Consider the following 14,531-nt stretch of genomic DNA (forward strand, 5'->3'; position numbering starts at 1 on the left):
GCAGACGCTCAATGCAGGAGCTGCCCCCTGGTGGTCAGTGCGCTCCCACAGGGGGAGCTCTGCTCAGCCACAAGCCAGGCTGACGACTGCCAGCACAACGGTGGTGGCAGGAGCCTCTTCCGCCTTCTCAGCAGCGCTAAAAATGTCCGACTACAGCTTAGGCCTGCTTCCTGCTGGCAAGTGGACATCCCCCAAGGGCTCCTGGGCTGCCAGAGGGATGTCTGACTGCCAGCTTAGGCCCGATCCCCCCGGGGAGCGGGCCTAAGCCAGCAGGTGGACAATGCTTTCCCCCCAAAAAAGACAATAGGCAATCAAAAGGCTAAAATCTGTTTGGAGATAAACAAAACAAAAAAAGCAAGTAAGTACACACGCAGCCTCTTGAGAAGGCCCGTTTTTCTAATCTCTCCCGTGGCCATAAACTAGCACAGCCATTCCATTGTGACCTCGTCTCTTTCTTCCTCCTCAGAGTCTCTGTCCTTCTCAATCCCCTCTCTGGGATGTCTCTAACTCCTTCTACCCGGTCCACGTCAGGCTGTTTATCCAGATGTGCTTTGCCTTCCAGTTCTCTGCCTGCTGCTAACAGAGACCCAGTGGCATTCAGCCCAGTCGCCTCTGCTTCTGGCTAACAGCTGTGGTGAAGGCTGGAAAGCATGCCTGGGACAAAAGGCTGAAACGGTCTCCTGAACTGAGAGTTCTGGATTGCCTGGAGATTCCAATTATTAAGCTATTGATCCCTCCTACTTAAAAAAAAAAATAAAAAAATCTCCACCCTATGTAACCAAGAGCTTGCTGATTACAGTGAGCAATTTCACCCGGCTCCAAACCTACACATTAAAACAAACAAACAAACAACCCTTACAATGGCCAGAGAGTAATTTACCAGGGGGCACAGTTCCTGACCCTGGTTTGATTTCAGATTATTTTGAGCGAGCGGACTGGCTCAGGAGATATGTCTACAGTCAGCCTGCCTGAATTCCTCTCTCTTGTTTGAGGTCAGATTCAAAATGCCTAGGAGCCCTTTACACAAAAGCTGGAGCCCTTAACTTCCTCAGCATCCCACTAGGGCAGCGAGGTAAAGACGTTTGTAAAAGGCGCCTTATCAAAATGGACTCTGAGCTGTCAATCAACTTGTATCTGCAGTTTCCGTCTTAATGAGAAGAAATCCAAATTCCTCCCTGCGTCAAGCACTCACTTAGATATGCTTATCTTTTCTAATCCCACATCTTATGGAAAAGGTAGAGGAGGCTGGAAGCAGACATCTAAGCAAAAGCCACTTGTGGTGTTCAGATCTCAAACTCATTCACCACAAAATCAACCTGCAGGGAATTATGTGGAATCTACCCTTTTGCTGTCTCCTGGGCTTAATGGAAAACAATGTGGCTCCTCGGACAGATCCTCTAGTTTAATGCTACAAAGCAGGTCTCACACATATAACTCCTGTGCAGAAGAAGTATCCTCCAGGACAAGAAATTCTTGATGTGGACAAGGAGTCTGGCAGTTGCTTGAAGTCTTCTAAGATACCATTGATTCTATTTAAGTGTGGAGTCATTTACAAAACTTGCTGGATAGTTAAAACGCACCAGTGTACCTTAAAATCATAGAGATAGCCTAAAAATATTGTTGCACCTTCAAATAGCACTGACAATCTTATTATAGTTGACATTTTTTCACTTTTATCACCAATTCTCAAAGGAACTGGATCTGTTCAAAATTCAAATCCTATATAATAAAAGGGTAATATGCAAATTGACCCTAACAGCAGAACAACTGGGAATGACTGGTCACTATGACACACATTGACCACCATGGGGCAGATGCTCAATGCAGGAGCTGCCCCCTGGTGGTAAGTGTGCTCCCACAGGGGGAGCTCTGCTCAGCCACAAGCCAGGCTGACGACTGCCAGCACAACGGTGGTGGCAGGAGCCTCTTCCGCCTTCTCAGCAGCGCTAAAAATGTCCGACTACAGCTTAGGCCTGCTTCCTGCTGGCAAGTGGACATGCCCCAAGGGCTCCCGGGCTGCCAGAGGGATGTCTGACTGCCAGCTTAGGCCCGATCCCCCCGGGGAGCGGGCCTAAGCCAGCAGGTGGACATCCCCTGAGGGGTCCCAGACTGCGAGAGGGCACAGGCCGGGCTGAGAGCGGCCCCCCTCACCGAGTGCACAAATTTTTGTGCACTGAGCCTCTAGTGATAAATAAAGATGAACATGATCACAACACTAGAAAAGCAGAATAATTGATCTACATTACTAAAAATACTCAGCTGGCTTTTCAAAAATAGATCTATCCTTTAAAATCTTAAAGCAATTTGCATTATTTGTTGTTACAACTAATGTGTAGCATTATGCATTAGGGAACAATGCATGATGCAGTGGGAAAGGCCGAGGTTCTGGAGTCAAAAAAATTCCGGTTAAATTCCAGCTCTTTCACTTAGTGACTGTGGGATTTGCACCATTTGCTTTGCTTTCCTAGCTAACCCTATTTATAATCCCATTATATGTGGGGTTGACGATACCCTCTTCAAAGGGTTTCTGTAAAGATTAATTGAAATCACATATGGTAAGTATTGGACACACACTAGTTATTCAGCAAATCGTAGCTCTTACTATAAAAAACAAAACAAAAACCATGGAGTTGTTTTTTAATCAACTGCAAGTCATCTGCATGAGTTATACCATAATCCCATTCAATTTAGACTTCCTTATGCTAAGAGCTAAATACAATTTGCAGTTCACTCTGCAGGAGGAGGAGTCCCCTTGCTTTCTCCAGGCCCTGTAGTGCTTTGTGCATCCTCTACAAAAGCATCGCAGATGTACTGGAATTGCTCCTGTACATGTTCGTCTCCAGCACTGGACAGGCAGCTCACTGAGAGGAAGGAGTGCTTTACTCCCCTTTGTGTCCCACACCCCGGCACAGGGCCCGGCCAGTAAAGAGCACCCCATAAATGTTTGGTGAAAGAAAATACTGCGAAACTGCATGGGGAAAAGTAAATGTGAGAAAAAGCATACTGACTTGTAATTTCACTCATCTCAAATAAAAACTATAATGGTCATTCACTCATGCACCTGTTCACAACTGAGTGTCTAGATGCGGCTGAGAATAAAAAAGTGTGTAAGCTGAGCAAAAGGAAACAATTGTTCCAAGGGAACATCTTTAAAATGTGGGTTCCAGTGTAGTTTGGGGGACACCATCTAAAACACATTTGCTCAGAGTGAGGTTGATAGACTGAGTTAAAATCACTGCAGAGTTTGGTAAACATGGAGATTCCTGGTCCCATATTCAGTTCTAATGAATAGCAATCTCCGAAGACGCATCAGTACTTTATAAATTCTAGACTCAATAAAATATGTTACAACAAGGTTTTAATTTGAGAACAATGTTCAGATGCATAGCCACTCCTGCCACCCCACCTCTCCTTACACACATGTGTACACACACACACACACACACACACACACAAACACACACACACACATCACCATCACCACCAATACCACTACCACTACCACCACCCACCACCATCACCATTTAGGATAGCTTTTACCTTTAACTGTAACACCTGACACTCTAGTACCATCAGATTTTTTTTTCTATCATCCTTAAAAACACTGAGTTAAAATCACCGCAGAGTTTGGTAAACATGGAGATTCCTGGTCCCATAGTCAGTTCTAATGAATAGGAATCTCCGAAGACGCATCAGTACTTTATAAATTCTAGACTCAATAAAATATGTTACAACAAGGTTTTAATTTGAGAACAATGTTCAGATGCATAGCCACTCCTGCCACCCCACCTCTCCTTACACACATGTGTACACACACACACACACACACACACACACACACACACACACATCACCATCACCACCACCACCAATACCACTACCACTACCACTATCACCACCCACCACCATCACCATTTAGGACAGCTTTTACCTTTAACCGTAACACCTGACACTCTATGAAAATCCAATTTGGGGCCATAAATTACTTTAGTACCATCAGATTTTTTTTTCTATCATCCTTAAAAATGAATTCTAAGCTCAGAAAAAGAATTGCTAGTTGTTTTATTATATTGCTAAGTGTTCATATATTCTCACACTGATTAAAAGTTATTTCTAATATTAAAAATCCACAAACTATAACCTATATTATTATTGGATTAGATGAAGTCAAATGGAGTATAATTCATTTATTTAGGGAGCACCTATCATGTTTTGACATATGTCAGGTTCTAGAGACAACAGAGAAGAAAGCAGAGCTCTTAGTCCTTCAGAGCAGAGACAACAGGAGGGAGGCCCCAGACAAATGACTAAGGTGAGAAAGGCCTCGGAAGAGACGCATGGATTCCAAGGAAGCACATATGAGCAACACACAGTCCAGCGTGTGAGGGGGAGGCACACTGGTGCCTTCCCAGATAAAATGATCTAAAGAACAAGTAGAAATTAGGTAGGCAAAGAGGGCATGGTAGTACCTGCACCAGAAGAGAGCAGGAGAGACATGAGAGTTTGAAAAAGAAAGACGTTAGCAAGGCTGAAACACAACAGTCAGAGGAAGGGTGACAAGATGAGGCTGGAGATGTCAGCGAGTCCTGTTGAGGAGGCAAGGCCGACAGTGAGCTCAGACTGGGGGGCACTCAAGTTGAGGTGCCCTGGGACATCGCAGGGGAAGATGGGGCATCTGGGAGAGGCTCAGAAGGCAGCAGGATGTGGGGGAGGAGCGCCAGGAGGGAGCTCTGGCCGGGACACGGGGTGGGGGGAATCGGCATTGATGTCTTACATTCGTTATCAGCAAATATAACCACTGCATGTTCGACAGTTCTGTTTCCTAAGTGCTTTTACATTAACACATATTTGTAGTACAATTTGAGATAAAGAGATGCTCCCCTGAAGCAAACCATCCCATGTTTCCTTACCTGTAAGATGGCATGATACGCTCGGCCCATGTATGCCAGCCAGGCCTGTGGGAGGAAAAGGGCGCGGTGCCACTCTGAGAGCTGGATGTGAACCTGTGGGAAGGACGAAGCACACCGTGAGTCAGGCGGCACAGTGTTCAAACAGGGTACCACTGAACTATGTCATCAATCCTTCCTTTCCCCTGACTTAAATGGTTATGTTCTAAAACAAACCTAACCAGTCTAGGCTCAGAACCACAAATAAGGCCTTTTGGATATTTTCAAAGGAGAAGAGCTTAGCGTCCTGAAATTTTCTAAATTAAACCAAATAGAATCCTACAATAATAACAAGCTGAGATGTACATGTTATACAAATCTGTCCCTGAAAATGAGGGGGAAACTCTGTAAAGCCTCTTGCCCATGTCAGGAAACGAGGTATTGTCTAACAAATCCCCCCAGTAATTTTAAATAAAAATAAATATTGCTCACATCCTGGATTTCCACTCTGACAATTTCTGAAGTAATACACTTAAATTGCCAACAGAAATATCATGTTGTGTAGAAACCATGGTGGTGGGAGCATGCGAATGAGCGCGGCGCCCAGCAATTGTGCGCACCACCCGATAAAGGCCTTTAATCAGTGCGGGCAAACAAGCGAGAAATGAAATCTGCCAGCCCTGCAACCCCATGTCTGAGGCGAGGCCCAGACACAACATCTGGTTTCCATAGTCATTTCTGTTTCTACCTATTAGTACGCGGCTATCTTGAAACCAATCTTCCCAAGGTCTGCTTCTGTTAGAGAAAAGCTCTCTCCAGAAAAATAGCCACGGCACATCACATTTCATGTTTCCTGCAAATCATCTCATCAAACTCAAGCGACTAGAACTTTAGTCTGTGTCCTATAGACAAAAAAACAAGAAACAGAAACGCCCACCAATTTTCATATAATTTCCCCAGAATCATAAGTAGAGTGTTTAAGGAGATTTTATTGGGTTGTAAGGACGGATTTTCTCAGCTGCTTCATGGTATGGCAGAGAAGAGCCTCTCTGAATAGTTGAATAGCGGTTCCCATGGCCTCTGGTGTTTTCTTTAGTTCTCGTCTTGGTGTGGGCCTACTACACACAGGGTATTCTGGGAAAATGTATGGTGCCAGGTGACCTGCGTGTGCAGGGAGCTTTCTCCTGTGAGAATCAGAAACAGGCACCTATTACACGGCAACATGTAGAATGTATGAAGAGTCTCTGGGAACAAAGAGAACAAAGATGAATTCTGTCTCCTCCCTATCACCTCTCAACCCACTGCCGTGTTGTAAAGAATTAGGTACTCAAACAGCATGAAAAGGGTATTGGAACCATGAAATAAACTAAAAAAAAAAAAAAAAAAAAAAGATAAAAACAGGTTTCTTCTGTTTCTGATGACGTGCCCTCTGTTGAGTGGGGTAGGGAACCTTGACAACATATTCAAGCATCCTCGAAGGAACAGGCCCGCCAGTTCCTGCATCTTCTCTCGCTTTCCAGAAAGCAGACTGCAGCTGCGGCCGCATTTCAAGCTGGGAGGCAATAATTAGGCCTTGGTCTTGCCCTGTTTCCAAAATGCAAGGAGTTTTCTTAACTTTCTTTCCTGTCGATTCTGTGCCCTTTTCATAAACTATATTAACCATCTTTAAGTCATATTTTGACATCTGGGTTTAACTGAAAGAACACTCAGACACCACAACCAAAACTTTTATCTCTGACTTCAGAATGTCAAAACCTTAAAAAAAAAATTTTCCTGCCGAGTAATTCCTGAACGTCATTACCCTGCTCTACTGAGTTGAGCCATGGCCTCAGCAAACTGGCAGTAAGAGCACTGACTGTTTTTGGAAAGACAGTGGTCTCAATTAGTTCTTAAGCCTGAGTTAAAACAAACAAACAAACAAAGAAAGCATTATGGAAAAAAATATAAAGGAAAGTGAGCAAATCAAGTGCTGAGCTTCTAAGAACAGAGACATCCATGCCAGGAAACCTATTTAAAAGGAAGTTATAAACTGAAGGTGAAAGCTAACCCTCCTCCTGCTGCTCCAACCACATCTGAAGGCGGTGCTGAGACACACAGACGCTGGAGCCAAGACACCAGCCTGCACGCCTTATGCTCGTGAGATGAGACCTTGCCGTGGTGTTCCATGGAGTTAGCTATGCACACACCTCTAAGATGCATTCTCTTGCTCTTTCTCTGACCGAGGAGAGACTAAGGAAACAGCTTGAAGACAGTCATCACCTACACTCCAGTTGTGTTACCGGCAAAAGAGGAAGCTATTACCATTCAGTATAGAGCTTCCCATAAAGGTTCATGTCCCTAGGCTGGAAACGCAATTGGCTTTTTAAAAGTATGAATAGGTTGTAAAGTTTGCTATACTTGTGAGAAGCCCTTGAAGGAAACCCAATCAACAAAATAATTCCAAATCATGAAGTTGTAACCCTGTTATTCAGCAGATGATAAAGCAGGGTTCTCAACCACCGAGCACCAAGTTTTAAGGGATACGTGAAGTTTACTGTTTCTATAACTACACATACTCTTGCAATGACAGGCGTCTGGTGGACTGTTAGGATGAGTAAGTCCTATGATTTGGGGAAGAGTAGGAGTTTCTATGTGCACCAGGTAGTGAGTATAATGAAATATTATGCATGTGCCTAAAAAAAAGTTTTGGGAAACATGCAGGTAGTGTAAGGGGGAGAAGAATGCTAAGGAGATGAGGGTAGAGATGGGAGCGGGTTACAGGGTTAAATCAGGTGGTCAGGACTGATCTCATTGAGAAGGTGAAGTATGAGTAAAAACTGGAAGGAAATAAAGATGTAAAAACCAAGGTACGTGCTAGTGGGAATGGAAAATGGTTCAGCTGCTATGGAAAATGTTTGGTGGTTCCTCAAAAAGTTAAACATAGAGTTACCATATGACCCACCAATTCCACTACTAGATATATACCCAAGAGAAATGAAAACATGTATTCAAACAAGTACTTGTTACATGAATGTTCATAGCAGCACGTTCAAAATAGCCAAAAGGTGGAAATAACCCAAAGGTTCATGAATGAAGAAATGGATAAACAAAATATGGCATGTCCACAATGGAATATTATCCAGCCACAGAAAGGAATGAGGTACCGATACATGCTACAGTGTAGATGAACTTGAAAACATTACACGTGAGAGAAGCCAGACACAAAAGGTCACATATTGCATGATCCCATTTACATGAAATAGGTAAATCCACAGAAACAGAAAGCAAGTTAGTGGTTGCCAGCAGTGGGGACAATGGAGGGAAGAGACTAGAAAAAGAGAGAAAAATGGGAGACTGCGTGAGGGATACATGTCTCATGTGAGGGTGATGGAGACGTTTTGGAACCAGATGGATGTGACGGTGTATATTGTGAATGTACTTTAACCTGGTGAGTTTTATGTTGTGTGAATTTTAATTTAAAAACAAAAAAAGATAAAACAAAGGTCCTAAAATGAGCACAGTACATGGCTGATCTGTTTGAGAACAAAAGAAGGCCAGTATCAAAGCACCGTGGGGAGTAGGAGGAGAGTAGGCTGGTGAATTAACAGGGGACCCAGAAAATTCAGGGCCTTCTTGGTCATTTTTCAGGACTTGCCTTTATTGTTATTATTATACAATTTTGAGAAGGAAGAGTACATGATCTGATCGATATTGTAAAGGAATCATGCCGAGTGCTATAACAGTCGGGGGCAAAGGTCAAAGCGAGGAAACCTACCCCGAGGCTACTGCAACAACCCAGGTTGGAGATCAAGGTGGCTCAGACAGAGCAGGACCAGTAGCACTGTAGAATAACAGTTTTCAGATAGCTAGCTATGTAAGTTTTTCCACCCCACCCAAAATGTGAAGGAGAATGCCAACACAGAAAACAGATTAGTAAAACTTGTCCAGATGAAGTCAGGGCAAAGGCTGGGGGCTTGGCACTCCGTCCTCTTGATTGTCAGAGTGGTGTTTGCTGTGGTACCAAGGACTCTTTAAAATAGTTTTACTATGAAAAAGATCAGTAGTTACAAGGAGAGGAGGTGGGGGAAAGGGGTTGACCACAAAGGAGCATGGGGAATTTTTAGGGGGGACAGAACTGTTCTTATCTTGTCTGTGGTACTGGTTACACGAATGTGTGTTCCTGTTAAAATTCCTAGAACTATACACTAGAAGGTGAAAAACCTACTGCATGTCTATTCTACCCCAATAAAAACAAAATTAAAAATACATAGTTTGAAAATCACTACTTGTAGAACATGTACTTCTCACCCACACACCTCCCACCATGTACTGTACACTGTACACTGTCATCATCATTCAAAACCCACTCTTCCGCTTATCGTCCCTGTTTCTATCAATATTACCCATTGATTTCTCAGTCACATAAGCTTAAAACTTCTTATTTATTTTGGACCTCTCTTTCCCCTCATTCAGCTGTCAACCCCACCTCTGAAATGTTTATTATACTTGTCCCCACTTTCCTTCTCATTGGTTTAGTCATAATTCGTGCCTAGATTACTGAGGCCACCTAACTAATCCCCTAACAGACTAAAATCTTTCCTCCTTCTGACACAACCTACATGGTACAGCTACTATCACATTAACTCAGCACTTCTTTTAAAACACCCTTGATGGTTCATTATAAAGTTCAAACTCTTTTGTACTATGTTCAAAGTCTTTGAGACTCAAAAGCACAACACTTGCTTTAAGAAATAATTTTTTCTCATGTAAGAACTCTGCTGGCCAAGATCCTCAACCTATTTCCCCCACTTGATTTTCTGCTCTTTTCTTTTGTTTAACCTGCATTCTGGCTGAACTGGGTTAAAAACCAATTCACACGCCTGCCCTATATTCTATAGGACCTTTGTACCCGCTGCTTCCTCTCCTTGCAAGCCCTGTTTCCTTCTCATCACTACTAACCGAAAGAACTTCTCCCATCTCCGTAGTCCCAGTACACTACAGGCCTCTCCTGTAACACTCAGTAGACTTCATCTTAGATCATATGTGTATGGACATTAATCTCATGCAATCCTATGAGCAGAGATCATGGCTTATTCATCCAGGAATCCCTCCCATGGTACCCATAACAGTGTCTTGCACATAGGTGTTCAATTAAGTACCTGCTGAGTTGAACTGAACTAAATGTGCAATATTTGCTTTAAGACAAAAATATGTCATGTGAAAACCATACTATCATAAACAAGTGGTTGGTCACAAAACATTATGATGTGCAACCTCCAATCATTCTAGAAGCACAATTTTAGAAAGCCTTTTTTTTTTTTAAGTAGAAACAGCTAAACTCAAACCCAAGTTGTGAGGACACGGTTATTTGAAAGTTTACAAAAGCATGTCCAAAAACTTCTCGCCAGGAAATGTTTAATTCCAGATAAAAACACTGATTGACAAGGCAAAAATTTGAAGCAGGTATTATAAACTTGATATTTTGAAATTTCATAACTAAACTTTTATTTATATCACACAGGTTCTAATTAACTATATCTGAAACACTAGCTCAACAACAACAAAAAATACCCTGCTTAGAACACAATTCACAATGTAGGGAAGTGCTGAAGAGCAGATAAAAGAGTAGATTTTGTTTCCTCACTGATACGCGTTTTACCAGAAGGGACGACATGGTCACTAAATCAGTTAAGTTACTGCTCAGAAATTTGGTATTATTTTCTGCCTCTGGGTAATCGTAACAGATGAGATTATTCATTTATTTTTAAAAACACCGATTTTAACAGCCCCTCATTAAATACTATAAATCAAGGAAGACAAGCTTTGGTGAAGTTGTTTGATTGTCAAACTAGAACAGGATAAGGTGGGGCAGCATGCAAAAACTGACAGGTAAGCTAAGTGCTTGCTATTGATTTCAAACCCCAATCTCACCAAGTGAGGCATTTCTCATGCTCCCCAGGTATACGGATTATCGAAATAGTAATAGTATATGACCTCAGTTGCTACACAGACATGTGAATGCTGAGCCACGACATCTGGTCTGTGACAAACACACACACTCCTCCCATGTTCCCAGGAGAAAAGCCATTTGTACTCACTGTTAGAGACCCTAAAGCCATCCAATGTCCCACTGCTTATATATAAGGAATAACAGGTTTCAATTTTCTGTCAACAGTAATCTTGTTTGCCCAAAATAATGTTCTGTTATTCCTCTCCCCTGACAAATAGTGATTGGATAACAAGAAGGGGGGGCTTGTAAAGGACACCTTTTAAAGTAAAATGGCACCCATTTTATTCTTTGTAGGTGTTTCTGGACATTTAAAACTCTCTCTCTCGTTCACCCCTTCCTCCTTCGTTCATTCTTTCCCATCAGTTTACCTTTCTCTCCCCCCCCCACCCCCCAACCCCATTAGGGTAAATCAGCTTGAAAGCTGACAATTCAATCACATCTCAAGCAATCATTTACTCTGTTATTTAATAGGAGGGGGGAAACCCAGTTACCATAACAACTCACATCACATGGTAATTATGGAGTCTCTAAAATACAGCAAACCACACTTTTCACAGTGTTTTCTAAGGGGAATGTATAATAAGCACAGATACTACTTCTCCCAATTATTATTCAGAATTTTCATCTAATTGTCTCATATTGCATGAATGGCTATACATGATGTTCTTCATAAGATATATAGGGGTTTTAAATAAATAAGAAACTGAAAGAAAAAGCAAATACACTCCTTATATTTCAAATAATGGTTTATATATCACGTGTACTTTTGGGCACTTAGGAAAAAAATGTAAAGGAGGCAGAAGAAAAACAAAATTAATTTATAAGGTAAAAATAACCAAATGACAATCAATACAAAAGGGAATTTAGAAACAAAGATTTCATTCAGAGTAGTGCCACCAATAAGACCAGATAAGGTTTCCCTGAAATAAAAATGAGAGAAGAACACACTGCCTAATGCTCAGATAGAAATATGACTGGGTAGCAGCAGCAGGATCAGGACAATCTGCATGTGCCGGAAGATGGGAGAAAAATAATGAGGCAGGATTGCCATTCTCTTCCAGGGACAAACCAGTATCATTCAATTTAGGGGAGTGTCATGTTAGAATTAGAAATGCCAATGGGTGACAAGACAGGGAAGGAGTCTGTCATTCACCTTCAACTTCCTCATCAACAGCTGCCAAGTTAGTTTCAGGAAGAGAAGGGGCAGTTACAAATCAGAACAGAAGGGGACAGCCCCTTGCACTGGGACAAGCCCTGGAAGATCTGAAATGACCCCTGCTTGTCTCCTGGTCAAAGGAGCAAAGAGAGAGAGAGAGGACACTCAGTTTTAAAGAAATCTAAACAGGAGCGTGTGACGGTAGTCCCCCCTTATATGCAGTTTTACTTTAGGAGGTTTTAGTTACCATAGTTAACTGCAGTATAAAAACATTAAATGGAAAATTCTATAAATGATTCATAAGTTTTAAATCGAGCACCCTTCTAAGCAGTGCAATAAAATCTCACGTTTCCTGCCGCACCCCAGCCAGGATGTAAATCGCCCCTTTGTCCAGCCTCCTAGTAGCAGTCTCAGTTGTCAGCTGGACTGTTACAGCATCACAATGCTTGTGTTCTAGTGTCCCGTATAGTAGCCTAACACCATGCCATTATGCCTGCATCATTTGCCTCACTCCATCTCATTATGTAAAAATTGTATCAACTCACATCATTGCAAGAATAAGGGTGAATATAGTACAATAGGGTATTTTGAGAGACAGATCATATTCATACAACTTTTATTAGAGTATATTGTTATAATCATTCTATTTTATTATTGTTGCTAATCTCTTCCTGTGCTAACTTACAAATTAAACTTTATCATAGATAAGTATAGGAAAAAACATAGTATATATAGGGTTTGGTGATCTCTGTGGTTTCAGGCGTTCCCCTGGGGTCTCGGGACGTATCCCCCATTGATAAGGGAAGACTATTGTATGCAGAACTGCTCCTGGTGTTCAGATCAAACCCAATCAGATTTGGATCAATCTGTGTAGCTTCGAAAAGAAACATGGGAGAGTTTCACATCAAGAAAAATCAATGAAAAAAATGAATTTCCCCCCAAAAGAACAGGATATAACATTTTCCAAAAGAATTCATCACAGATTACTTTAATTAGTTAGTTCTCCATGACACTGAAAATTACTTAATTTAACTAACATAGTTATCGAGAAATATTGACAATTAAATAAAGCGAAACACACTTCAAAATATGAAGAGCATAGTTCTTGAACATTCAAAACAAAGTTCTGTTACCCATTCGTTCACTCATTCACCCACCAAGAGCTGTAGGTATTAAGAAGGCTACAGAATATCTTATAGCAGTGGTTCTCAACCTTCTGGCCCTTTAAATACAGTTCCTCATGTTGTGACCCCCAACCATAAAATTATTTTCGTTGCTACTTCATAACTGTAATTTTGCTACTGTTATGAATCATAATGTAAATATCTGATATGCAGGATGGCCTTAGGCGACCCCTGTAAAAGGGTCGTTTGATCGCCAAAGGGGTCATGACCCACAGCTTGAGAACTGCTGTCCTATAGGACTATGTAATCTTTGGCAAGGAGGAGAGGCTAAACCATATAAATGAATAATAACACAAAACAGTACTTAAGAGCTGTTCAAATGACAATAATGTCTTTTCCTAGTAAGACTTCAACAATTATCAGATTCACCACCAATTTAATAACATTTCTGGGGAAAGGAAGCTATGCCACTAAATGCACATATAAAACACAACACACATGCAACAAACATTTATGAAGTGTCTACCATGTCACACCAATACCAGCACGGAGCTACATGTGACCAAAAAAATAGCTTCCTGATTTTATGAGGTTTACGCTTTAAAAGAGCAGACAGACACTAACTGTCGTATATGCTGTGCCACCCAAATCCTCTTTCAGGACTAGTAGGGATGGTGGATAGATGGATAGATATGGATGGACAGGTGGATAGATAGATAAAATAAATACATGGTCTCATATATTAAATAAATTAAATTTGTAGTCACAAACATTCCTAAAGAAATCTCTAAGCCTAGATGGTTTCACTGGAATATTCTACCAAACATTAACAGAATTATTTATTCGGATAGCATTACCCTGACAACACATCAAACAAAGATATTTCAAGGATACTATACAACAATATACCTCATGAGCATAAATTCAAAAATTCCTAACAAAATATTGTTAGCAAATCAAATTCAGCAATGTATAAGTAGGATAATACATATCATCAAGTGGAGTTTATCCCAGCAATGCAGGTTTGGTTCACAATAGAAAATCTATCAAAATAATTCCTCATATTAACAAACTAAAAACGTATACAATCATATCAAAAGATGTGAAAAAAAACAGTTTATAAAACTCAAATCCATTTGTGAGGGGGCCGGGAACCAACGCTCAGCAATTTAGGAATACAAGGAAATTCTGTCCACCCAATAAAGAATATTGACAAAAACTCTATACTAACACCATATTTAATGTTCTGACACTAATTGCTTTCACCCAAAGACTATTCACAAAAAAGTCTGCTCACACTACTCCTATTCAGCATTGTACTGGAAGGCCCTACACAGATCAATAAGGAAGGAAGGAAGGAAGGAAGGAAGGAAGGA

The 14,531-nt window shown here is 41.4% G+C and overlaps 1 protein-coding gene across 2 annotated transcripts in view; it reads right to left on the reverse strand.

Moving 5' to 3' along the window:
• The window catches only part of FOCAD (focadhesin), a 250,074-nt gene that overhangs the window by 67,368 nt on the left and 168,175 nt on the right, over positions 1-14,531 (reverse strand). For both annotated transcript variants that reach the window (XM_005879937.2, XM_005879938.2), the window contains exon 21: positions 4,911-5,003. In XM_005879937.2, coding sequence (XP_005879999.1) covers positions 4,911-5,003 — 93 coding nt within the window. The remainder of the gene's footprint in view (positions 1-4,910; positions 5,004-14,531) is intronic.

This window comes from Myotis brandtii, unplaced genomic scaffold (assembly GCF_000412655.1).
Source record: "Myotis brandtii unplaced genomic scaffold, ASM41265v1 scaffold618, whole genome shotgun sequence".
In the NCBI taxonomy this organism is placed as follows: domain Eukaryota; kingdom Metazoa; phylum Chordata; class Mammalia; order Chiroptera; family Vespertilionidae; genus Myotis; species Myotis brandtii.